Source organism: Heptranchias perlo, chromosome 3 (assembly GCF_035084215.1).
Source record: "Heptranchias perlo isolate sHepPer1 chromosome 3, sHepPer1.hap1, whole genome shotgun sequence".
NCBI classification, from domain to species: domain Eukaryota; kingdom Metazoa; phylum Chordata; class Chondrichthyes; order Hexanchiformes; family Hexanchidae; genus Heptranchias; species Heptranchias perlo.
Window position 1 is genome coordinate 104,753,815 of NC_090327.1, and position 26,414 is coordinate 104,780,228.

The 26,414-nt window shown below is 43.8% G+C and overlaps 1 protein-coding gene across 1 annotated transcript in view; it reads left to right on the forward strand.

The window, feature by feature from the left end:
• The window catches only part of LOC137308573 (regulator of G-protein signaling 22), a 150,207-nt gene extending 124,708 nt beyond the window's left edge, over window positions 1–25,499 (forward strand). Inside the window, exons 27-34 of the mRNA XM_067977192.1 lie at window positions 2,045–2,206; window positions 2,451–2,630; window positions 3,065–3,220; window positions 4,745–4,903; window positions 11,128–11,148; window positions 12,696–12,810; window positions 22,488–22,608; window positions 24,017–25,499. Coding sequence (XP_067833293.1) covers window positions 2,045–2,206; window positions 2,451–2,630; window positions 3,065–3,220; window positions 4,745–4,903; window positions 11,128–11,148; window positions 12,696–12,810; window positions 22,488–22,608; window positions 24,017–24,041 — 939 coding nt within the window. The 3' untranslated portion in view covers window positions 24,042–25,499. The remainder of the gene's footprint in view (window positions 1–2,044; window positions 2,207–2,450; window positions 2,631–3,064; window positions 3,221–4,744; window positions 4,904–11,127; window positions 11,149–12,695; window positions 12,811–22,487; window positions 22,609–24,016) is intronic.
• Window positions 25,500–26,414: the final 915 nt, after the last annotated feature.

Below are 26,414 nucleotides of genomic sequence, written 5' to 3' on the forward strand. Positions count from 1 at the left end.
GATGAGGGGGTCATCCTGTGAGGAGAGGTTGAGTAGAATGGACCTATCCTCTCTGGAGTTTAGGACAATGAGAGGTGATCTCATTGAAACGGATAAAATTCTTAGAAGGCTTGACAGGGTAGATGCTGAGAGGCTGTTTACCCTGGCTAGTGGGTCCAGAACATAGTGGGGCATAGTCTCAAGTTAAGGGATCGGCCATTTAGGACTGAGATGAGAAGTTTCTCCACTCAGAGGGTTGTGACTCTTTGGAATTCTCTACCTCAGAGGACTGTGGATGCTGAGTCGTTGAGTATATTTAAGGCTTAGATAGATTTTTGGATTCGAGGGGGAATCAAGGGATATGGGGATCGGGCAGGAAAGTGGAGTTGAGGTAGAAGGTCAGCCATGAACACACGGAACAGCCATGGGGACCAAATTCGCACCCCAATACGCCAACATTTTCATGCACAAGTTCGAGCAGGACTTCTTCACTGCACAAGACCTCCAACCAACACTATACACCAGATACATCGACGACATTTTCTTTCTATGGACCCACGGCAAGGAATCACTAAAGAGACTACACGATAACATCAACAAGTTCCATCCCACCATCAAGCTCACCATGGACTACTCCTCAGAATCAGTTTCTTTCTTGGACACACGAATCTCCATCAAAGACGGGCACCTCAGCACCTCACTCTACCGCAAGCCCACGGACAACCTCACGATGCTCCACTTTTCCAGCTTCCACCCTAACCACGTCAAAGAGGCCATCCCCTATGGACAGGCCCTGCGAATACACAGGGTCTGCTCAGACGAGGAGGAACGCGATGGACACCTACAGACGCTGAAAGACGCCCTAGTAAGAACGGGATATGACGCTCGACTCATCGATCGACAGTTCCGACGGGCCACAGCAAAAAATCGCATAGACCTCCTCAGGAGACCAACACGAGACGCAACCAACAGAGTACCCTTTGTCGTCCAGTACTTCCCCGGAGCGGAGAAACTACGCCATGTTCTCCGCAGCCTTCAACATGTCATCAATGAGGACAAACACCTCGCTATGGCCATCCCCACACCTCCACTACTCGCCTTTAAACAGCCACCCAACCTCAAACAGACCATCGTTCGCAGCAAATTACCTAGCTTTCAAGAGAACAGCGTCCACGACACCACACAACCCTGCCACGGTAACCTCTGCAAGACATGCCAGATCATCGACACAGATACCACCATCACACGAGAGGACACCACCCACCAGGTGCATGGTTCATACTCCTGTGACTCGGCCAACGTTGTCTACCTCATACGTTGCAGGAAAGGATGCCCCAGAGCATGGTACATTGGCGAGACCATGCAGACGCTGCGACAACGGATGAACGGACACCGCGCAACAATCGCCAAACAGGAGGGTTCCCTCCCAGTCGGGGAACACTTCAGCAGTCATGGACATTCATCCACCGACCTTCGGGTAAGCGTACTCCAAGGCGGCCTTCGAGACACACGACAACGCAAAATCGTCGAGCAGAAATTGATAGCCAAGTTCCGCACCCATGAGGACGGCCTCAACCGGGATCTTGGGTTCATGTCACGCTACACGTTACCCCACCAGCGAACAAATGTTATCTGTTTTTAATATAATGGGTCATTTGCTGGCTTTCTCTGCCTTCCGGATGTTTCTGCCTCTCTTTTTTTTTCCTGTTTGTTTTTTTGTTGAATGTGTATTCGGGGGTTCTGCAGGTGACACCTCTCTGTCTGAACACGGTGATTGCCTTGGCAACGGGCAGTTGCAGGGGCAGTCTGTAAACACCATGTATTGTTCTATATGTATAAATGCGTAGGCTTCAAGGAGCTCCTGAACATTTACCTGATGAAGGAGGAAGCCTCCGAAAGCTTGTGAATTTAAAATAAAATTGCTGGACTATAACTTGGTGTTGTAAAATTGTTTACAATGATCTTATTGAATGGCGGAGCAGGCTCGAGGGGCCAGATGGCCTACTCCTGCTCCTATTTCTTATGTTCTTATGTAAATGATTGTGAACATTTATGTTTCCAACAGCACCTACATAACAAATGGCTTTCCTCATCAAAAGAAATCATTGCATTCCGTAAAGCTTTGTTAAATCCAGTAACAGCTCTCCAATTTCAGCAGTATGTGTCACTAAAGGGTGAATTGATGGAGAATAATGTGCTCTTCTGGCTTGAGGTTCAAAAATACAAGGTAATACAAGTACAGGATAGTGAGATATGATTTAAAAAATTAACTAATAATTCGAAACTACTTTCAAATGAGTCAGATGTTTTACTTACATGAAATGCTCTTAACAAAGAATGCCACTGAATAAATTGTGCGTGTGTGTGTATGCATGTTTTTGTTGTCTGCATGTCTGACAATACTAATTTCTGTAGCCTAAATGGCACAGAAGAGAATACAGACCCTTTTTCTGTGCTTCTTTTTCCTTCAGGACATGTGCCATTCTCATGCTAACGAGGAAACCATTCAGAATAAGATCACTGCCATCATTAAATGTTTCATCAATTCCAGTATCCCACCGCCTGTGCAGATCGACATTCCACCAGAATATGCATATTACATTATTAATCAAAGACAAGAGCAGGGACCATATATCTTCAGAGAAGCACAGGTATGTGAAGAAAGGAATGTGAAGGAGCTCAGTAAAGATGGCTTAGTAGAATTTTGGGAGCAACGTGGATATTGCCAGTGGAAGGGCATGATGGGAAGTTCATCCAGTCATTAAATTGGTTGCACAACTTTTGTTCAACCCCTTAGCTCACCGAGGACAGGACTCCTGCATGTCCAATGGCGACAGTTTTAAAACAGAACTTGCCAGGGAGTGTTTGGGTATTGATGCTAATCAGTTCCCGATGGGAAATTATTTACCTGCTCAATATAGGTAAATCACACAGAAAAATAGGACACAACTTAATATTAATTGGAAAATCCAACCGCACATATTTTCAAAGGGTTGATTTGACAATCTAGTATTTTGAAATGTATATATGAGTCAGGTACCTGGGAATATCTAGTTTACAAAAGTAATGAGGTTTCACTCCACAGATGGCAGTTTTTGAAGTTCTTTTCAAACAGTGGCCGGAGTTTTCTGACTTCCGACGTAAAATCGCTGATGAACGCATCCTGCCAAGCTTAGAGAGAAAAAGAATGGAGAAAGAAGAAAAAATGAAAAGAAAAAGACTAGGAGACAGCTCAACTGAGGTGATATTTCAGAGATGTGCAAGTTCTCCCACATTTTTGAATTATTTTTAAGTAATGTTTTAATGTAATATTTAGACAATTGAACATTTATAAGTATACGTCTTAATGTGTTCACATGGGAATTGAATAACAATATCAGTACAATGCACTATACTGTGTTACACTGTTTATCTCCATTTTCAAAAGCTGGTTCAGAAGGACACAGGACAGTACATTGTGTTGGAGCACTAACACACAGTGCTACAGAATTGAGCACCCATTCTGATGTGTTCTACTCTAAGCCACATTATGCAGCAAGGCACTGGGGAAAGGCCAGGCATCTTCCAATGGGGGTGAAGAAAATCTTAAAGGGTTTTGTTCACCACCCTCATCATGTGCCAAGTACCTAACAAAGGCATTGGTGGTGATCTGGGACATAGGCCGCCAACTTCATCCTTTGAATTGGGGACTTTGTGACGGGAGAAAAAAAATGGAAAACAGAACTTGTGTGTCCTTACTGGAAGATAACATGCCCCTTCCAAAAAAAAATTGACCATTTTAGTTTTCTTAAATTGATTAAATCTCAGTGTAAACACATGTCCTTGTCTGAAGATTGCAGTGTGTACCCCAGTGGCACAGTAACAAGAGGCAGTATTTGAATGTTGGGATTTAATTGACAACTGTATCCTCATTGTTGTTTTCCCCTTGGCACAGGAGATCAGGGGCACCATAGATAAATAACGGGTCAAAGAAAGTAAACCCAGAATAATACTTTCAGATATGCCAGGGCAGCAGGACAAATGGGCACATGGTTATAAAATTTTTCTTTACACGGAGAGCGATTAAGAGTTGGAATGGCCTGCCAGGTTGACTGAAAGCAGCAAGCTGGCCTCATTGAAGAAAGAGGTAGATAGGGAAAAGGTAGGTTTAGTATTCTAAAAGGCTGAGATTAAATGGACCAAAGAACCTACTTCATACAATCCTTATGGTCTTGTGTGTGTGATCATTGTGCAATACCACAGAGGAATTAACCCACAACTGACACTCCACTGAATTGCTGATCTCAATTGTGTTTTTGTGAAGTGCTGAGTTTGAAGGATGAGAGCTTTACCACAGACCAGTTTTTTCTTCTCAAAGACATCTTGGGATGGGCAATAAATGTCGGTCTTGTCAGCGACACCCACATCCCGAGAATGAATATAACAAAAACCCAAAGTAAAATTAGCAGGGGGCAGGGACTCATCATTAGGCACCTTTGTATGCCTTCTGGCAGTTGGCATAAGAATGGCAGTGGTGAAGGCCTGGGAATAAATTGCAGGCCCATTTCCACTCAGTGTATGGGCAGAGAAGACCTGAGTAATGAGAGGGTAACAAATTTCCCTTCCCTGCGAAAAAAAATCGCAGCTCAGAAAGTACAATTGGATTTTACAGTCCAGGTTTTCAGTTTATTGTCTATTTTATTGCAGCATGTTACTGTATCAGCTTACGTTTATTTGTTTACCTTTTTGCTTACTGAAGATGGTTGTGTTTGGTTTTATTTTATAGAATGTTCAGGATCTGAAAAATAAGGATGCTAATCAGCAACTTTATTCCGATACTGGTAGCAAATCCAGTGGAAGTCAACTGTCTTTAAAGGGTGGAAGTGGTAAACCAACACAGGATCAGCATAAAATAAAAACAGAAATTGCTGGAAGCAGTCAACAGGTCAGGCAGCATCTGTGGAGAGAGAAACAGAGTTAATGTTTCAAGTTAATGACCTTTCATCATAACTGGAAGGAGCGGAAAAATTTGCAGGGCTATTGGGAAAGAGCAAGGGGCGGAAGTAATTGGATAGCTCTTTCAAAATGCCGGCACAGGCACAATGTGCAGAATGGCCTCCTTCTGTGCTGTATCATTCTATGACTCTATGATTCTAAGCTCGAGATTTAACAGTTTATAAGCAAGTGCAGAGCCAGGGAAAAAGAGGGTTGGGGGGGGTGGGCGGTGAGGGGAGAGGAGGAAAGAACAATGGGGAAGGTCTGTGATAGGGTGAAGGGCACGAATGATTAACTGATACAAGGAATGATGGTGCAAGGCAAAAGGGTTGGTCATGGGACAAGTAAAGAAACAAAAGATGGGTCTAGAAGAGGTATAAGTGGTTACAGCAGAACCATTACCAGCACCTGCTGTCTGAGAAAACGGGAGTGATGGTTATGATCTAAAGTGGTTGAATTCAATGTTGAGGCTGGAAGGTTGTAAAGTGCCTAATCGAAAGATGAGGTGCTGTTCCTCGAACTTGCATTGAGCTTTATTGGAACAGTGTAAGAGGTCGAGGACCAAGAGGTATGAGTGGAAGTGGGACAAAGAATTAAAGTGGTAAGTGGCCGGAGCTCAGATCACACTTGCGGACTGAACAGAGGTGTTCAGCAAAGCGATCACCCAATCTGCGTTTGGTCTCCCCAATGTAGAAGAGACCGCATTGTGAGCGGTGAAGACAGTATACTAAGTTCGAAGAAGTACAAATAAATTGCTGTTTCACCTGGAAGAAGTGTCAGGGCCCTGGATGGTGGGAAGGTAGGAGGTGAAAGGGCAGGATCAGCATGTAAGTAATGGGGCACTGTTTGTCAGTGTTTGAGATAAGGCTTTAATTATGTTATTTGATGCAGCTCAATTGCTTGACTGTGAATAGGAAAGGCCATTCCTTTAATGTGTAGTTGGTCTGGGACCACAAGCACAAATTCATGTAAGTAGATGTGTGATACCCTGGGCGTAGCCACGATGGCTTTATTTTACGGCAGTCCAATATGCCAACATTATTTGAAGCTGCAGGCAGACTGGACAGGTGCTGCTGAACCAGGTTAAGTGTACAGCATTTGTCAACGGCATGATATGACCATATACTTAAAGCTGGAAAATTCTGGCTAGCCTTATAATGGTAGTCATCCTCGGGCTCAAAAACATTTTTCTTGTCTGCTCCCACGACGTATGGGAGACAATGTTGACTCAATGTACTACCTCCTGCCTTGCTTGTTGCACATGTTTGCACAGGGCAGGGTTCCCCTCAGCCTCAAATATGGTTACCCTTCTTTGCTGCACCTCTTGTAGGAGAAGAACGAAACTGTCTTCATTGAAGGGGGAAGTTTGGCTATTTTCACTTACCCATCTTCCATTCAGTATACTCTATACAGTAAATTTTACAAAATCCTGGCTCGGAAATTTGCCTGACAGGAACTGATACCGGAAATTCAGGCATGGAGGACAGCAGGTCAAACAGCATTTTCCATCTCTTAAAATTAGCTCTCGAAACTTCATGCCAGAAGTGCAATTTTGTAAGACCTACCTTTACGAATCTAGTTGTGTCTCTCTGCTTCTGCGTATTGTTCTACCTGTAAATAGGGTCTTAAATTTGAACAAAGCCAATTATGTAGGTATGAGGGGTGAGTTGGCTAAGGTAGCTTGGGAAATTAGATTAAAAGATATGACGGTAGATAAGCAATGGCGAACATTTAAAGAAATATTTCATAATTCTCAACAAATATACATTCCCTTGAGGAATAAAAATTCCATGGGAAAAATGATCCACTGTGGCTAACTAGAGAACTTAAGGATCATGTTAGATTAAAAGAAAAGGCTTACAATGCTGCCAAATAGAATAGTATGTCTGAGGATTGGGAGGGTTTTCGAAATCAAAAAAGGAGGACCAAGAAATTGATAAAGAGGGAGAAAACTGAATGAGAGTAAACTAGCAAGAAATATGAAAACAGATTGTAAGAGCTTCTACAAATATGTAAAAAGGAAGAGATTAATGAAAGTAAACGCGGGTCCCTTAGAGGCATAAGGGGAATATGGGGAATAAGGAAACGGCAGAGACATTAAACAAATATTTTGTATCTGTCTTCACAGTAGAGGACACAAAAAACATACCAGAAATAGTGGGGAACCAAGGGTCTAACAAGAGTGAGGAACTTACTTGCTGAAGAAAGTAATTAATATTAGTAAAGAAAAAGTACTTGCAAAATTAATGGGACTTAAAGCCAACAAATCCCCTGGACTTGATGGCCTACACCCTAGGGTTTTAAAAGAGGTGGCTGCAGAAATAGTGAATGCATTGGTTTTGATCTTCCAGAATTCCCCAGATTCTAGAACGGTCCCTGTGGATTGGAAGGTAGCAAATGTAACCCTGCTGTTCACGAAAGGATGGAGAGAGAAAACAGGGAACTACAGGCCAGTTAGCCTGACATCAGTACGAGGGAAAATGCTAGAATCTATTGTTAAGGATGTAGTATCCGGGCACTTAGAAAATCATAATGTCAGTGGGGGAACATATAGGGAACAGCGATCATAGTATCATAAGGTTTAGATTAGCTATGGAAAAGGACAACGAGTACTCTAGAATAAAAATACTCAATTGGAGGAGGGCCAATTTCAGCGGGATGAGAACGGATCTGGCCTGAGTAAATTGGAATCAATGATTGGCAGGAAAAATGGTAATTGAACAATGGGCGGCCTGTAAACAGGAGATGGTTCGGGTACAGTCTAGGTACAATCCCACAGGGGGGAAAGGTAGGGCATCCAAAGTCAGAGCTCCCTGCATGACGAAAGCGATAGGGAGTAAAATGAAGCAGAAAAAGTATGACATGTCAGGTTGATAACAGAAGTGTGAACCAGGCTAAATATAGAAAGTTCAGAGGGGAAGTGAAAAAGAAGTAAGAGGGGCAAAGAGAGAGTATGAGAACAGACTGGCAGCTAACATAAAAGGAAATCCAAAAGTCTTCTATAGGCATATAAATAGTAAATGGGTAGTAAGAGGAGGGGTGGGACTGATTAAGGACCAAAAAGGAGATTGACGCATGGAGGCTAAGGTACAAAATGAGTACTTTGCATCTGTCCTTACCAAGGAAGAAGATGCTGCCAAAGTAACAGTAAAAGAAGAGGTAGTTGAGATACTGGATCGGCTAAAAATTGATAAAGAGGCGGTACTAGAAAGGCTAGCTGTACTTAAAGTAAATAAGTCACCTGTTCCGGATGGGATGCATCCTAGGTTGCTGAGGGAAGTAAGGGTGGAAACTGCGGAGGTACTGGCCATAATCTTCCAGTCATCCTTAGATATGGGGGTGGTGCCAGAGGACTGGAGAATTGAAAATATTACACCCTTGTTCAAAAAAGGGTGTAAGGATAAACCCAGCAACTACAGTCCAGTCAGTTTAACCTCGGTGGTGGGGAAACTTTTAAAAACGATAATACGTGACAAAATTAACAGTCACTTGGACAAGTGTGGATTAATTAAGGAAAGCCAGCACGTATATGTTAAAGGCAAATCGTGTTTAACTATCTTGATTAAGTTTTTTGATGAGGTAAAAGAGAGGGTAGATGAGGGCAATGTGGTTGATGTAGTGTATATGGACTTCCAAAAGGTGTTTGATAAAGTGCCGCATAATAGGCTTGTCATCAAAGTTGAAGCCCATGGAATAAAAGGGGCAGTGACGGCATGGATACGAAATTGGCTAAGTGACAGGAAATAGACTTGTGGTGAACGGTTGTTTTTCGGACATGAGGGAGGTATACAGTGGTGTTCCCCAGGGGTGAGTACTAGGACCACTGCTTTTCTTGATATATATTAATGACTTGGACTTGAGTGTACAGGGCACAATTTCCAAATTTGCAGATGACACAAAACTTAGAATTGTGGTGAACATGTGAGGAGGATAATGATACTTCAAGAGGGCATAGACAGGTTGGTGGAATAGGTGGAGACGTGGCAGAAGAAATTTAATGCAGAGAAGTGTGAAATTATACATTCTGGTAGGAAGAACGAGGAGAGGCAATATAAACGAAAGTGTACAACTGTATAAGGGGTGCAGAAACAGAGAGACCAGGGGGTATATGTGCACAAATCGTTGAAGGTGGCAGGGCAGGTTGAGAAAGCGATTAAAAAAGCATACGGGATCCTGGGCTTTATAAATAGAGGCATAAAGTACAAAAACAAAGAAGTTATGATGAACCTTTATAAAACACTGGTTCGGCTACAACTGGAATATTGTGGTCAATTCTAGGCACCGCACTTTAGGAAAGATGTGAAGACCATAGAGAGGGTGCAGAAGAGATTTACTAGAATGGCTCCAGGGATGACGGACTTCATTTACGTGGATAGACTGGAGAAGCTGGGGTTTGTTCTCCTGAGAGCAGAGAAAGTTGAGAGAAGATTTGATAGATGTATTCAACATCATGAAGGGTCTAGACAGGGTACATAGAGAAAAACTGTTCCCATTGGCGGAAGGGTCAAGAACCAGACATAGATTTAAGGTGATTGGCAAAAGAACCAAAGGCGACATGAGGAATAACCTTTTTACACAGCGAGTGGTTATGAACTGGAATGCACTGCCTGAGGGCGTGGTGGAGGCAGATTCAGTCGTGGCTTTCAAAAGGGAATTGGATAAGTACATGAAGGGAAAATATTTACAGGGCAACGGGGAAAGGGCGGGGAATGGGACTAGCTGGATTGCTCTTGCAGAGAGCCGGCGTGGACTCGATGAGCTAAATGGCCTCCTTCCATGCTGTAACCGTTCTATTATTCTATAATTAGGCAGAGTCAGCATGGTTTTATGAAAGGGAAATCGTGCTTGGCAAATCTATTAGAATTTTTTGAGGATGTAACTATCAGGGTAGATAAGGAGGTACCAGTGGATGTATAGATTTGGATTTTCAAAAGGCATTCGATAAGGTGCCACATAAAAGGTTGTTATGCAAGATAAGGGCTCATGGGGTTGGGGTAATATTTTTGCATGGATTGAGGATTGGTTAACAGACAGAAAACAAAGAGGAGCAATAAACAGGCAACTTTTTGGGTTGGCAGGTTTTAACTAGTGGGATGCCGCAAGGATCAGTGCTTGGGCCTCAGCTGTTTACAATATATATCAGTGACAGAAAGTTAACATGCAGGTACAACAAGCAATTAGGAAGGCAAATGGTATGTTAGCCTTTATTGCAAGGGGGTTAGAGTGTAAGAGTAAGGAGGTCTTGCTGCAATTTAATAGGGCTCTGGTGATCCTTGTGGCACCCCACTAGTTACAACCTGCCAACCCGAAAATGACCTGTACAGTTTTGGTCTCATTACCTATGGAAGGACATACTTGCCTTAGAGGGCATGCAATGAAGTTTCACTAGATTGATTCCTGGGAGGAGAGGGTTGTCCTATGAGGAGAGATTGAGTAGAATGGGCCTATATTCTCTGGCGTTTAGGAGAATGAGAGATGATCTCATTGAATGGCTAAAATTCTTAGAGGGCTTGACGGGGTAGATGCTGAGAGGCTGTTTCCCTGGCTGGAGAGTCTAGAACTAGGGGACATAGTCTCAAAATAAGGGTTCAGCCATATAGGACTGAGATGAGGAGGAATTTCTTCACTCAGAGGGTTGTGAATCTTTCGAATTCTCTACCCCAGAGGGCTGTGGATGCTCAGTCGTTGAGTATATTCAAGGCTGAGATCGATGGATATTTGGACACTAAGGGAATCAAGGGATATGGGGATAGGGCGAGAAAGTGGAGTTGAAGTTGAAGATCAGCCACGATCTCATTGAATGGCGGAGCAGGCTCGAGGGGCCAGATGGCCTGCTCCTGCTCCTATTTGTTATGTTCTTAAATCTATTTGTTTAGCTTGGACACCTTGGTGCAGTGGCATGATTTTCTGCTTTTGGAAGAAGATAGGAGATTGTGGTGGGCATCCCATGTAATTTCCCGTGCACTATTAAATCTGTGGCATGCTTTCCCATTGATGGCAAGTATAAGGGCACAGACCATGTTCATAGTAGACTTGGTCTGCTTACAGAAACTTCCTTTTTTGCTGTGAGCACAGAATAGGTTGTGGGAAAATGCCTGAACTGCAATACACTCTTTCAGAATTTTTGGTTACTATGTTTTATAACTTCATTTTTTCTTTAAATTTTCTTTGCAGGGTGCAGGTCTGAGCCAAAAGGTAAGAAATAATGACACTATCTCCTTATTGCTCTGCTTTGCTTTCTGGCCATCTGCTTATTGATATTCTCCACACATTGTGGTCCTCTTTTTCTACTCTCTGGCTTTCTCCCCCCAATTCTTGTATGGCCGTATTGTGCTTTCCATCTCCTGCTAGTCTCTCCAATTTTCTTGCCCCTGAGTTCCATCAGAAAGCCGGAAAATGTGGAGAAATGTGAAATTATCCACTTTGGTAGGAAGAATAGAAAAGCCGAATATTTTTTGAAAGGTGAGAGACTAAGAAATGTTGGCAATCAGAGGGATTTGTGTGTCCTTGTACATGAATCACAGAAAGTTAATATGCAGGTACAGCAAGCAATTAGGAAGGCAAATGGTATGTTAGCCTTTATGGCAAGGGGTTTGGAGTATAAGAGTAAGGAGGTCTTGCTGCATTTATATAGGGCTCTGGTTAGTCCACACCTGGAGTACTGTGTACAGTTTTGATCTCCATACCGAAGGAAGGATATACTTACCTAAGAGGGTGTGCAACAAAGGTTCACTAGATTGATTCCTGGGATGAAAGTGTTGTCCTATGAGGAGAGATTGAGTAGAATGGGCCTATATTCTCTGGAGTTTAGGAGAATGAGAGGTGATCTCATTGAAACAGATAAAATTCTTAGAGGGCTTGACAGGGAAGATGCTGAGAGGCTGTTTCCCCTGGCTGGAAAGTCTCAAGATAAGGGGTCAGCCATTTAGGACTGAGATAAGGAGAAGTTTCTTCACTCAGAGAGTGGTTAATCTTTGGAATTCTCTACCCCAGAGGGCTGTGGATGCTCAGTCGTTGAGTATATTCAAGACTGAGAATATTTGGACACTGAGTGAATCAAGGAGTATGGGTATTGGGCGGGAAAGTGGAGTTGAGGTTGAAGATCAGCCATGATCTTATTGAATGGCGGAGGTGGCTCGAGGTGCCGTATGGCCTACTCCTGCTCCTATTTCTTATGTTCTTAAGCCCTAAAAACGCTTTCCTACCACTAAATCTTGATGTGAACCTTTACCCAGAAAGTGTTTTTTTATATATTGGAAAGACTCTGTTCATGTGAAGTAATTGTACAACAACAAATTTAAGAGCATAATTTAGTGCAAAGTGAGTAAAGAATATTCACCCCCCTCTTTCAACAATGTACAATTTACTTTCTTGTAGTCTGACCCTAAATTGTTTAATATCCTGAGGGAAAGTTTTCGAAAGTTTCTTGCTCCACCCCCAAAAGATAAATCAAATGAAACCCTAAAATATCACGCAAGCTTCCTTCCGCCATTGTACATTTTAGATTAATAGTCTTCTTTGTGATGTTTCCAGGGACCTAGCAGCTCATCAACCATCAACTTCTGTACAGCTGCGTCTGTTAGATTTATTTTTTTAATGTCAGTCATTGGATTATGCAATGTATTTTTGAAGGCAGTGTATTTGCTATTTAGTCAATAATAATAGACCTTAAACTATAGGAAATGAAAATACTGCTGTTTTACTCTTAATCAGAAACCTGGTTTTACTTTCTTCCTTAACAGATTTCCTGGTCTTTTTCCAAATACATGGAAACACTGAATAAAGAGAAGGAACTGATTCTACGAGAGCGTAAGATTGGTAGAAAGGAGTCTGCACCAGAACAAGTGCCACTTCCAGGTAATCTCCAGTGGAGATTTAAACTGAGATGCTCACAACGACACCAGGAAATCTACTTGGCCCCCATATTAAATCCCCAAACAGCACTAAAATTGTACAGCACTGTGTTGTACTTAACTGGCACACACAGCTTTGAAGCTGCATCCAGAAACACAAAGGGTGCTCATAATCCTCTTGAATGGAGATCGTTACTGACAGAACCCAGAGTTCTTAACTAAGCACATCAGGGTCCACACATGACCTGCACTATTGGATCTTCTTAAGAATGTTTCCTGATAGTAATAAATCCTAACATACATTCTGCATCTAAAAATCAGATAGAAAGAACTTTGTACTGAAAGTACTTTTCCAAAGAGTATCCTTCCCCATTAAGTCAGTTTTACTCTGCACCGAAATGTTGCAGGACTTAGTTAATAGTACGGTAAAATCTGTTCTATTCAGAATTGGAGTATCTGCCACAAAATAGTGAAAGGAATTGTTCAGATGACAGCAAATTTTCTGCTTGTTGTATGACAGATGGGAAATTGTGTTTTGGGGCATAAGTGTGAGTTTTGACTGAAATTAAAATAGATGGAGAAATTTTCAGGTTAGTCATAAAATCCTCAAATTTAGACAACTTTTAGGGACTGGATCTAGTCAAAGCAGGAGTTGGTCAAATCTTCAACCATGATTCATGTGTTCCCATGTGCAAACTTTAAACCTACTCAGAGCAGACTTAAAACCATACCAGAATTTTTTTTAAATTTGTTCATGGAATGTGGGCATCGCAGGCAGGGCCAGCATTTATTTCCCATCCCTAATTGCCCTTGAGAAGGTGGTGGTGAGCCGCCTTCTTGAACCGCTGCAGTCCGTGTGGTGAAGGTTCTCCCACAGTGCTGTTAGGAAGGGAATTTCAGGATTTTGACCCAGCGACGATGAAGGAACGGCGATATATTTCCAAGTTGGGATGGTGTGTGACTTGGAGGGGAACGTGTAGGTGGTGTTGTTTCGATGTGCCTGCTGCCCTTATTCTTCTAGGTGGTACAGGTCGCGGGTTTGGGAGGGGCTGTCGAAGAAGTCTTGGCGAGTTGCTGCAGTGCATCCTGTGGATGGTACACACTGCAGCCACGGTGTGCCGGTGGTGAAGGGAGTGAATGTTTAGGGTGGTGGATGGGGTGCCAATCAAGCGGGCTGCCTTGTCCTGGATGGTGTCGAGCTTCTTGAGTGTTGTTGGAGCTGCACTCATCCAAGCAAGTGAAGAGTATTCCATCACACTCCTGACTTGTGCCTTGTAGATGGTGGAAAGGCTTTGGGGAGTCAGGAGGTGAGTCACTCGCCGCAGAATACCCAGCCTGTTGTCGCCACAGTATTTATGTGGCTGGTCTAGTTAAGTTTCTGGTCAATGGTGACCCCCAGGATGTTGATGGTGGGGGATTTGGCGATGGTAATGCCCCTGAATGTCAAGGGGAGGTGGTTAGACTCTCTCTTGTTGGAGATGGTCATTGCCTGGCACTTGTCTGAGGTGAATGTTACTTGCCACTTATCAGCCCAAGCCTGGATGTTGTCCAGGTCTTGTTGCATGCGGGCATGGACTGCTTCATTATCTGAGGGGTTGCGAATGGAACTGAACACTGTGCAATCGTCAGCGAACATCCCCATTTCTGACCTTATGATGGAGGGAAGGTCATTGATGAAGCAGCTGAAGATGGTTGGGCCTAGGACACTGCCCTGAGGAACTCCTGCAGCAATGTCCTGGGGCTGAGATGATTGGCCGACAACAACCACTACCATCTTCCTTTGTGCCAGGTATGACTCCCACTGGAGAGTTTTCCCCGATTCCCATTTACTTTAATTTTAGTAGGGCTCCATGGTGCCACACTCGGTCAAATGCTGCCTTGATGTCAAGGGCAGTTACTCTCACCTCAGCTCTGGAATTCATCCCTTAGTCCATGTTTGGACCAAGGTTGTAATGAGGTCTGGAGCCGAGTGATCCTGGCGGAACCCAAACTGAGCATCAGTGAGCAGGCTATTGGTGAGTAAGTGCCGCTTGATAGCACTGTCGACGACACCTTCCATCACTTTGCTGATGATTGAGAGTAGACTGATGGGGGGGTAATTGGCCGGATTGGATTTGTCCTGCTTTTGTTGAACAGGACATGCCTGGGCAATTTTCCACATTGTCGGGTAGATGCCAGTGTTATAGCTGTACTGGAACAGTTTGGCTGGAGGCACAGCTAGTTCTGGAGCACAAGTCTTCAGCACTACAGCCGGGATGTTGTCGGGGCAATAGCCTTTGTTGTATCCTGTGCACTCAGCCGTTTCTTGATATCACGTGGAGTGAATCGAATTGGCTGAAGACTGGCTTCTGTGATGGTGGGGATATCGGGAGGAGGCCGAGATGGATCATCCACTCGGCACTTCTGGCTGAAGATAGTTGCAAATGCTCCAGCCTTGTCTTTTGCACTCACGTGCTGGACTCTGCCATCATTGAGGATGGGGATGTTTACAGAGCCTCCTCCTCCCATTAGTTGGATAATTGTCCACCACCATTCATGACTGGATGTGGCAGGACTGCAGAACTGTGATCTGATCCATTGGTTGTGGAATCGCTTAGCTCTGTCTACAGCATGTTGCTTCCACTGTTTAGCATGCATGTAGTCCTTTGTTGTCGCTTCACCAGGTTGGCACCTCATTTTTAGGTACACTTGGTGCTGCTCCTGGTATGCTCTTCTGCACTCCTCATTGAACCAGGGTTGGTCCCCTGGCTTGTTGGTAATGGTAGAGTGAGGAATATGACGGGCCATGAGGTTATAGGTTGTGCTGGAATACAAATCTGCTGCTGCTGATGGCCCACAGCGCCTCATGGATGCCCAGTTTTGAGCTGCTAGATCTGTTCTGAATCTATCCCATTTAGCACAGTTGTAGTGCCACGCAACATGTTGGATGGTGTCCTCAGTGCGAAGACGGGACTTCGTCTCCACGAGGACTGTGCGGTGGTCTCTCCTACCAGTACTGCCATGGACAGATGCATCGGCGACAGGTAGATTGGTGAGGACGAGGTCAGGTAGGTTTTTCCCTAATGTTGGTTCGTTCACCACCTGCTGCAGGCCCAGTCTGGCAGCTATGTCCTTCAGGACTTGGCCAGCTCGGTCAGTTGTGGTGCTCCCGAGCCACTCTTGGTGATGGACATTGAAGTCCCCCACCCAGAGTACATTCTGTGCCCTTGCTACCCTCAGTGCTTCCTCAAGTAGTGCTCAACATGGAGGAGGACTGATTCATCAGCTGAAGGAGGGCGGTAGGTGGTAATCAGCAGGCGGTTTCCTTGCCCATGTTTGACCTGATGCCATGAGATTTCATGGGGTCCGGAGTCAATGTTGAGGACTCCCAGGGCCACTCCCTCCTGACTGTAAATCACTGTACCCCCACCTCTGGTGGGTCTGTCCTGCCGATGAGACAGGACATACCCAGGGATGGTGATGGAAGATTCTAGGACGTTGGCTGAAAGGTATGATTCTGTGAGTATGGCTATGTCAGGCTGTTGCTTGACTAGTCTGTGGGACAGTTCTCCCAATTTTGGTGCAAGTCCCCAGATGATAGTGAGGAGGACTTTGCAGGGTCGACTGGGCTTGGTTTGCCTTTGTCGTGTCCGGTGCCTAGTGGTCCGATGCCAGGTGATCCGTCCAGTTTTATTATCCGGATTGGCCTCCAACAACCACTATCATCTTCCTTTGTGCTAGGTATGACTCCAGCCACTGGAGAGTTTTACCCCTGATTCCCATTTACTTCAATTTTACTCGGGCTTCTTGGTGCCACACTCAAGTCAAATGCTGCCTTGATGTCAAGGGCAGTCACTCTCACCTCAGCTCTGGAATTCAGCTCTTTTGTCCATGTTTGGACCAAGGCTGTAATAAGGTATGTAGCCGAGTGGTCCTGGCAGAACCCAAACTGAGCGTCGGTGAGCAGGTTATTGGTGAGTAAGTGTTGCTTGATAGCACTGTCGACAACATCTTCCATCACTTTGCTGATGATTGAGAGTAGACTGATGGGGCAGTAATTGGCCAGATTGGATTTGTCCTGCTTTTTGTGAACAGGACATACCTGGGCAATTTTGACATTGTCGGGTAGATGCCAGTGTTGTAGCTGTACTGGAACAGTTTGGCTGGAAGTGCGGCTAGTTCTGGAGAACAAGTCTTCAGCACTATAGCTGGGATGTTGTCGGGGCCCATAGCCTTTGCTGTATCCAGTGCACTCAGCCGTTTCTTAATATCACGTGGAGTGAATCGAATTGGCTGAAGACTGGCTTCTGTGATGGTAGGTTTAGCGGGAGGAGGCCGAGATGGATCATGTACTCGGCACTTCAGGCTGAAGATGGTTGCAAATGCTTCAGCCTTGTCTTTTGCACTCATGTGCTGGACTCTGCCATCCTTGAGGATAGGGATGTTTACAGAGCCTCCTCTTCCCATTAGTTGTTTAATTGTCCACCACCATTCATGACTGGATGTGGCAGGACTGCAGAGCTTTGATCTGATCTATTGGTTGTGGAATCGCTTAGCTCTGTCTATAGCATGTTGCTTCAGCTGTTTAGCATGCATGTAGTCCTGAGTTGTAGCTTCACCAGGTTGGCACCTCATTTTTAGATCCATCTGGTGCTGCTCCTGGCATGGTAGAGTGAGGAATATGCCGGGCTATGAGGTTACAGATTGTGCTGGAATACAATTCTGCTGCTGCTGGTAGCCCACAGCACCTCATGGATGCCCAGTTTTGAGCTGTTGGATCTGTTCTGAATCTATCCCATTTAGCACGGTGTTAGAGCCACACAACACGTTGGATTGTGTCTTCAGTGTGAAGACGGGACTTCGTCTGCACTAGAATTTTCTGGCACAAATCATGGGGCCAATAATACAGTGTTGGCACCGTGACAGTGGTCTGCTGCTCCTCAGGCACTTTGCACCAGTAGTGCAGAGGATTAACCTAATGTGAGGTTAATTCATTTAAATGATGGTGTGGCATTCACAGTGTACAAAACATGACCCACACTGAAAACGCAAAAGTGAGATGGTGGAATATCAGGATATCCAGTTCTTAAAGGGCTGCTGTTCTTTCTAAAGTCTGTTATGCAACTAAACAAGGGAAGAAATGCCGCCCCACACATTGTGACAAAAGAGAAGCACCAGGGTACCACTCTGAACACACCTGCAGTAAACAATGTTACGAACAATAAAACAAACTGTACTGCCTACTGACCGTTCTTTTGGTATGAGGCAGATTAAAGTAGTTTGTGAGAAATGCTGTTGTATAGAGTGGCACTGAGGTACAGTTGTGATCAATGGTGATGATGTTGTATTTAGCTGGAGTATCAGCACATGTGCTTTGGCTATCTGCACTTAAGCAAAAGTGTCTTCTATTATAGCCTGCCTTAACACACTTCCTAATTGCCCGATTGGTTGGTCAGACATGTATTCTGATTCTTGCTGAGGGATCTCTTCACTGCTGATTCATACGAGTATGTAAAAAGGAACAGAGTAGCGAAAGTAAACGTAGGTCCCTTAGAGGCAGAGACAGGAGAAATTATAATGGGGAATAAGGAAATGGCAGAGATGTCAAACAAATATTTTGTATCTGTCTTCACAGTAGAGTACACAATAGTGGGGAACCAAGGGTCGAACAAGAGTGAGGTACTTAAAGTAATTAATATTAGTAAAGAAAAAGTACTGGAGAAATTAGTGGAATTAAAAGCTGACAAATCCCCTGGACCTGATGGCCTACATCTAGGGTTCTAAAAAAGGTCGCTGCAGTGATAGAGGATGCATTGGTTGTGATCTTCCAGAATTCCCTAGATTCTAGAATGGTCCCAGTGGATTGGAAGGTAACAAATGTAGCCCCGCTATTCAAGAAAGGATGGAGAGAAAACAGGGAACTACAGGTTAGTTAGCCTGACATCAGCAGTCGGGAAAATGCTGGAATCGCTTATTAAGGACGTGGTAACATGGCACTTAGAAAATCATATTATGATTAGGAAGAGTCAACATGGTTTTATGAAAGTGAAATCGTGTTTGACAAATCTACTGGAGTTTTATGAGGATGTAACGAGCAGGGTAGATAAAGGGGAACCAGTGGATGTAGTATATTTGGATTTTCAAAAAGCATTCGATAAGGTGCCACATAAAAGGTTGTTATACAAGATAAGGGCTCATGGGGTTGGAGGTAATATATTAGCATGGATAGAGGATTGGTTAACGGACGGAAAACAGAGAGTAGGAATAAACGGGTCATTTTCAGATTGGCAGGCTGTTACTAGTGCGTGCCGCAAGGATCAGTGCTTGGGCCTCAGCTATTTACAATCTATATTAATGACTTGGATGAAGGGATGAAGTGTAATGTATCCAAGTTTGCTGATGATACAAAGCTAGTTGGGAAAGTAAGCTGTGAGGAGGACACAGAGTCTGCAAAGGGAAGTGAATGGGCAAGAAAGTGGCAGATGCAGTATACTGTGGGGAAATATGAGGTTATGCACTTTGGTAGGAAGAATAGAAAAACAGAATATTTTTTAAATGATGAGAAATTATTAAATGTTGGTATTCAGAGGAATTTGGGTGTCCTTGTACAGGAATCACAGAATGTTAACATGCAGGTACAGTAAGGGGGTTGGAGTACAAGAGTAAGGAGGTCTTGCTGCAATTATATAGGGCTCTGGTGAGACCACACCTGGAGTACTGTGTACAGCTTTGGTCTCCTTACCTAAAGAAGGATATATTTGCCTTAAAGGGGGTGCATTGAAGGTTCACTAGACTGATTCCTGGGATGAGAGTGTTGTCCTATGAGGAGAGACTGAGTAGAATGGGCCTATATTCTCTGGAGTTTAGAAGAATGAGAGGCGATCTCATTGATACGTATAAAATTCTTAGCGGGCGTGACAGGGTATTTGCTGAGAGGCTGTTTCCCCTGGCTGGAGAGGCTAGAACTAGGGGTCATAGTCTCAAGATAAGGGGTCGGTCATTTAGGACCGAGATAAGGAAAAATGTATTCACTTAGAGGGTTGTGAATCTTTGGAATTCTTTACCCCAGAGGGCTGTGGATGCTCAGTCATTGAGTATGTTCAAGGCTGAGATCGATAGATTTTTGGACTCTAGGGGATATGGGCATCGGGTGGGAAAGCGGAGTTGAGGTCGAAGATCAGCCATGATCTTATTGAATGGCGGAGCAGGCTCGAGGTGTCGTATGCCCTACTCCTGCTCCTATATCTTATGTTCTTCTGTTCTTATACTACCGGTCTTCTCCAGCCTGGCCCATACCAAGACCCATTTGCAGGGCAAAGTTGTGTAAGACTCAGCAAACAATAATTTTAGACACATTTGCAAGCCTGTACTATAGCACCTTTGTTTAGGAATGTTGATGTTCGGCTTCACTGGAATGGTGGTAGCTGCATGCACCTTATATCACTCTTCAGGTTTTGTCGTCGAGTTACTTAATAGGGTACTCCTGGTCCCCTCGTAGCCATGTACCATCAAGCCTTCCTGGCTTCAAATAAGCTGGATCAAAATCCTGGAGCTCTCTCCCTAACAGCATTGTGGGAATACCTTCACCACACAGACTGACCATCACCTTCTCAAGGGCAACTAGGAACAGGCATTAAATGCTGGTCTTGATAGTGACGCCCAAATCCCGAGGATGAATTTTTAAAAAGCACCATAATTGTGAACTGTAGGTTGGAAGATTTGGCAGGTATCTCTTGTATTGTTTAAAACAACCTAGAAGCAAAATGTTTCAAGGCCATGGCCACCTTGACAGCCAATGACAGAGCTGTCCCTGTCTTTGAAGTGGTTTGAGATTTGCCGACAAAATCTGCAAAGTTCAGCATGGTGGGGAATCAGAGTTTTGGTGTCAGCCTTGGCACAGTGGTAGCACTCTTGCCTCTGAGTCAAAAGGTCATGGCCCACTCCAGGACTTGAGCACAAAAGCTAGGCTGACACTGAGGGAGTGCTGCACCCTTCGGTACCATCTTTTGGATGAGATATTAAACCGAGGCTCTGTCGGCAATCTCAGATGTCTGTAAAAGATTACCTTGGCACCATTTGAAGAAGCCAGGAGAGTTCTCAGTGACCTGGCCAACATTTATCCCTAAATCAAAATCACTGTAACAAATTATCTAGTCATTTATCTTATTACTGTTTGTGGGACCTTGTTGTGCGCAAATTGGCTGCCATATTTCCCTACATTACAACAGTGACTACACTTCAAAAGTAGTTCATTGGATGTGAAAGGCTTTGGGATGTTCTGAGATCATGAAAGGTGCTATGCAAATGCAAGGCCCTAGAACTTTTGGGTGCATGGGGGATGTAGGTTACAATCCCTGCGCCTGAATGGTGAGATCCAAGGCGCCCCCGATGTTGGGCCTCGGGCCTCATTTCCATGAAGGGGGCGAGCTACAAAGGGTAAGAGGCAGCTTACCCGACAAAGCGTGTTTGAAGATCAGGTCGTTGCAATGCTAGCAATGGCCCACAAGTAAGTGGGGAAGGGGGGGGGCGACCAGAGTGGGGGATCGGTAGCTGGTAGCGGGGTTGGGGGGGAATTGGCAGCTGGAGTTGCGGCAGTGGCCCGTGTTTTTTTAACGTGAGGTTGGGAGGAGTACTCCTCCTACTGGCACCACATTCAGGTAAGTATATTTTATAAACTTACCTTATTGGTAGCGGCCTAACAGGTAGCCCCTTTAAGGACCACCAGTTATGCCACATATAGGCTTGGTTTTCCTGAGTGCCTTAGGACACACCAATCTTGCAGTGGGAGCTTCAAACAGGCGTAGGCCCCTTATTTGCATATGAAAAGTGCCTAATTCATGTTTCAGGTGTGGGCACTGCACGCCAATTTTTTCACCTTTATCAATATGGCAGGCGACGTACAACCAGCTCGTAATGAACGTGCGCTTCCTGCCCACCATGTTGGAGGCTTAAGAGGCCGTTTAGTGTCCAAAAAATGGGCGTTGCACGGCCGAGTTTCTAAGCCAAAATCTCTTTTGCTTCCATCACACCCAGGTATGATTGTTTGACCCTACAGACATAATTGGCAGCGTAAAAACAGAATCTGGTTGATCTCTTAAGATCCAAATGTACCTGTCTGGCATGGCTTCTGTGATCCTCCTCCTCCTGGTCAGGGGGATACAACAACAATGTATTTATATAGCGCCTTTAATGTAGAAAATGTCACAAGGTGCTTCAGAGGTAGCAATTGGTAATGAATTCTGAGCCAAGAAGAGAGAGGTTAGGAAATGAGGTGAAAAGCAGGGCTGAAGAGATGGGCTTTGAGAAGAATTTTAAAGTGGAAAGAGAGATGGAGAGAAGGAGAGGTCAAGGAAGAGAGTTCTAGCGAGCAAGACTGATGTGCCTGAAGGTCGACCATCAATAAAGACTATGAGGAGGAGTTGGGGGGGGGGGATTTTCAACTGCTGGCCGTCCGTATCTTGTCTAAGGAACAGGCTGTGATGTTGATGTGCATAAAATTACTTCTCTTGCCAAAATAAATAACTTTAAAAATGTAGTATATTGCAACCTGCAGTGTGCAAAAATCAAAAAATCTAAGAGGCAGGACTTTTGAGTGATGAGTCTTCAAAACATACAAAAAAAACCTTCAGAATGTACTGGTGTTCCTTGTGACAGTCTATTTTCCATCCCTGGGAACTTAACATTAACATTTTTTCTTCACAGAACTTTCAGCCAGCCACATAACCACACCAACCAGCTTAAGTCAGTCATCTAATGAGTCATCTGAAATAATCGAACCTCCTTTTTCACGACTTACTGAAATCCAAAGTGAAGTTATCCTAATGTGAGTATTGCAAACCAAATTTTCAAGAAGTATTTACACAATTTGCTGAAATGGAATATAAGCTTTGGCCATTCATCTTCATATTTAGTAAGAAGAGTAGGAATCTATAAGATTGAGGTAATTAGTGAATTTCAAAGGCATATCTTTGAAGAAAACTGTTTATACCATCACTTTGTAGTACAGTAGGAGTATGTGTTGCAATAACATTTCAGGTATGCATTGAACTGCAGTTAAAAAGGTTTCCGCTTACATTTTTCAGTAGTTAATTAACAGACACTGGAATATCTTGCCTACCAATATTATGTGCCTGTTTGCAGCCTTAAGGCACATAGCTCCACCTTAGCAGCAGAATAATATTTTGTGTTACATGATGTAATATTCTTTTCTTTATAAAACAGTGGGGTTAATTTTCAACTTCGCCGCCTGGGAATGAAATCAGGCGAGTTTGACAATGGGCAGGCAATCCATGATTATCGCCAAGGAGGCGAAGTGGAAAATTACCACCTGCATATCCTCGGACTCATCATGATCAATGCGGTTGGGAGATCAGCTAGTAAATATAAAAGGTTTGAGTCGCAGCCATCAGATTTGAGGTGTCACATTTTGGCACATGTAAACTTCCATGGCACAATTTTTTAAAAGCGGTAATTCTATGACACCAACCAGACAGAAAATCATGGGAGCATGCACCTGAATTGCTGATATGTGCTCCTTGCAAGCAAAGCTCCAGACTGGAAATGCAAACTCGTAACATTACCCCTAGAAAGTCAATCATTTCCGATTGTTTTTTCTGACCTTGGGGAGGAACCAGCTGCCCAATCTACAGAGAAAAGTATCCAGTAATTTAGTCTTTAATTGACCCTGGGAGATGCCTATTTACAGCAATTAGCACTTAGAGACAGGCCAGATTACAAAGAGCTCCACCTTAGCAGCAGAACAACTTATATTTAAAAAGTTACTAGCCGATCTCCTGTGATATTAATTATAGTAAGTCGGAGAATACACTACAGTCGATTTTAAGGGACAATAGAAGCCTGAAAATGGTGTTGGGTCACAAACTGCCCCATTTACACTGGCGCTGCAGCTGCCACTATCGTGTGGCCTCCCAACTGAAATAGGTGGGTGCTTTGGCCACCCATCTCAGGACCCGACCCAGGATAGTGGCGGCTGCAGCACCAGTGTAAATCATCCAACACCATTTTCAGGCCACAGTCGCCCTGTTTACGCCAGGCAGGGGCCCTTAAAATTGGCCCGAGTGTGTTCTCCAATTTCCTGTGGTTAATGCCACAGGAGATCTGATAGTAGATTTTGAATTATTACGACAAAGGAAACTATACAGAGCTTGCATGTTACCAGACTGGTGGTACAGAATAGTAGAAGTAACCATAACTTTGTTTTGTTTTTGCAGGAATTACACCCAAGCTGACAGCTGAAAGTAAACTTGACTGGAATCTGTGGACTAAAGGAACTCACCCTCTGAACTATGAATTGTCTTTTCAGTTTGATCTTGAAGCACAAAAATCTCTTCCAAATCATTATTTATTTGCTTATTTATTTTTGGTTGGAGTTTTTCATATTTAAAAGAAAAACAAAGATGAGGAACAGCCACACAGAACGATTTGGATGAAATCTGCATCCATTTTTACAGTGCAGTAGAGCTCTGGGGCTGATTTTGTGATGCACCATTCCTCATGGAGAGCAGAGCTGGCAAGTCGCACATTCTGGGAAATCCCTGCAAACTCTACTCCCCGCTGGGAACGCCAAATCATAGAATTGCCCCTACGATGTTATCAAATCAATTTTACCAAAGAAAGAGCTGCTCTTATTAGGGATCAAACTGTGCCAAAAAAGAATAGATTAGAACTCCAACGTACTAGAATTCACCTTTAAATTACAGGTGTGACATTATAGCATATATTTTCTACGATCAGCTACAACCCAACACTGGAATGCAGCAGTGAACATAATGCTTGCTGATTTGGAGCAAAACTGATCTCACTGGATTTTCCAATGAGCAGCATTAATTAAATGCTCAAGCTGATTTTGGGCCTGCCACTGGGAGATTTCCAAAGAGGGCAGTGGCAGGAAATTACATGAATTGCACCCCTTAAAGAGCTTCTGGAAAATTTAAAGGGATGAGGTGAAAATTGTTTTAGCCTTTAAGTGTGTACATATTTTCCAGGTATTTGTCAGCCTTTCCCAAAGTCTGTCGGGGGCAAGAGATGGCAAAACGAATGTGGAGGCAGAAATACAGTGTTGGCAAGTGATGGACCAGCACAGCACCCAAACCTCCTGAGTGAATTGGAGGTGTTGCTGCACGAGGGATGGACATTTACCACTCCAGGGCACCCTCCCCAGAGGACAGCAGTGTGTGGTAGAAGATAAAGGCAAAACTGTTAAGAGAGGAGATGGCCTTGACTGCCACTGGCAAATTGGCTCCAGGTGTCATTGCAGCAGTTGCCCACAGACCTACAACTGGCTCCGTGCTAACCCAAAGCCTGTGGAGTCAGTTCCCCGTAGTCATTGCAAATAGCTCTTTCAGGTCCTGCAGGTATAGTTGGTGGGTGTGGGTAGTCTAGCACTGGTGCACCACAAGACCATAAATGTAGTTAATTGAGGTGCATAAAAAGATAGATACTTACTTGGGAAGTAAGGGTATTAAGGGATATGGAGACAAGGCAATGAATTGAGATCAAAAAGAGTGCTTTATGGCTAACAAAAAAGATGGAGCAGGCTCGATGGACGAAATGACCTACTGCTGTACTTATGATTGCTGTTGGTCTCTGACTTGTCTTCTTTCATCTTGTACCACTTTAACTATAAGATATTGCATTTGTGGTGCTTTAAAACTAACTCCTCTTATTAATTTTAGTTTGATTTGCCATCTGCCATAGGACTCTTCACTTGAATGGTTTGTAGCTCCCTGAGCTCCTTTAAAAGTTTGTTTTATAAGAGTTTCTTTTTCATGTTGCTTTTTTTGGCTTTTCCTGTTCTAGCAAAGTTTCATCAATACATCAATCACAGTGACTTTCTGGTGAATTAACAGACAATATTCACCTTGTTCAGGTTCCATGACTGCACTGTTAGGATAAAGAAAAAAATCTACAAAAAGATCAAAAAAATCTACAAAAATCTACAAAACAGAGCTAAAAGTTTTTCATAACAATGCCAGTGAATATGAAGAACCAAAACCAGCACTATAAATATACTGGAAAATAATAAAAAAGGGCTAAAAAGAATTGGACTCTTGAAGTGCCCATCACTCATTGATCTTCACAAGTCCACTCGAGATGGGTAAAGGCACCTAGCTCAATCCTGGTCTAAGTGGATGGAAAATCACACCAACAACAACAACTTGCATTTATATAGCACTTTTAACATAGTAAAATGTCCCAAGGCACTTCGCAGGAGCATTATCAAACAAAATTTGACACCAAGCCACATGAGATATTAAGATAAGTAACGAAAAACTTGGTCAAAGAGGTAGGTTTTAAGGAGCATCTTAAAAGAGAAGAGAGGTAGCGAGGCGGAGAGATTTAGAGAGGGAATTCCAGAGCATAGGGCCTAGACATCTGAAGGCACGGCCGTCAATGGTGGAGTGATGAAAATTGGGGATGCGCAAGAGACCAGAATTGGAGGAGCTCAGATATCTCGGAGGGTTGTAGGGCTGAAGGAGGTTACAGAGATAGGGAGGGATTTGAAAACAAGGATCAGAATTTTGAAATCGAGGCATTGCCAGAGCGGGAGATAATGTAGGTCAGTGAGCACAAGGGGTCATGGATGAACAGGACTTGATGTGAGTTAGG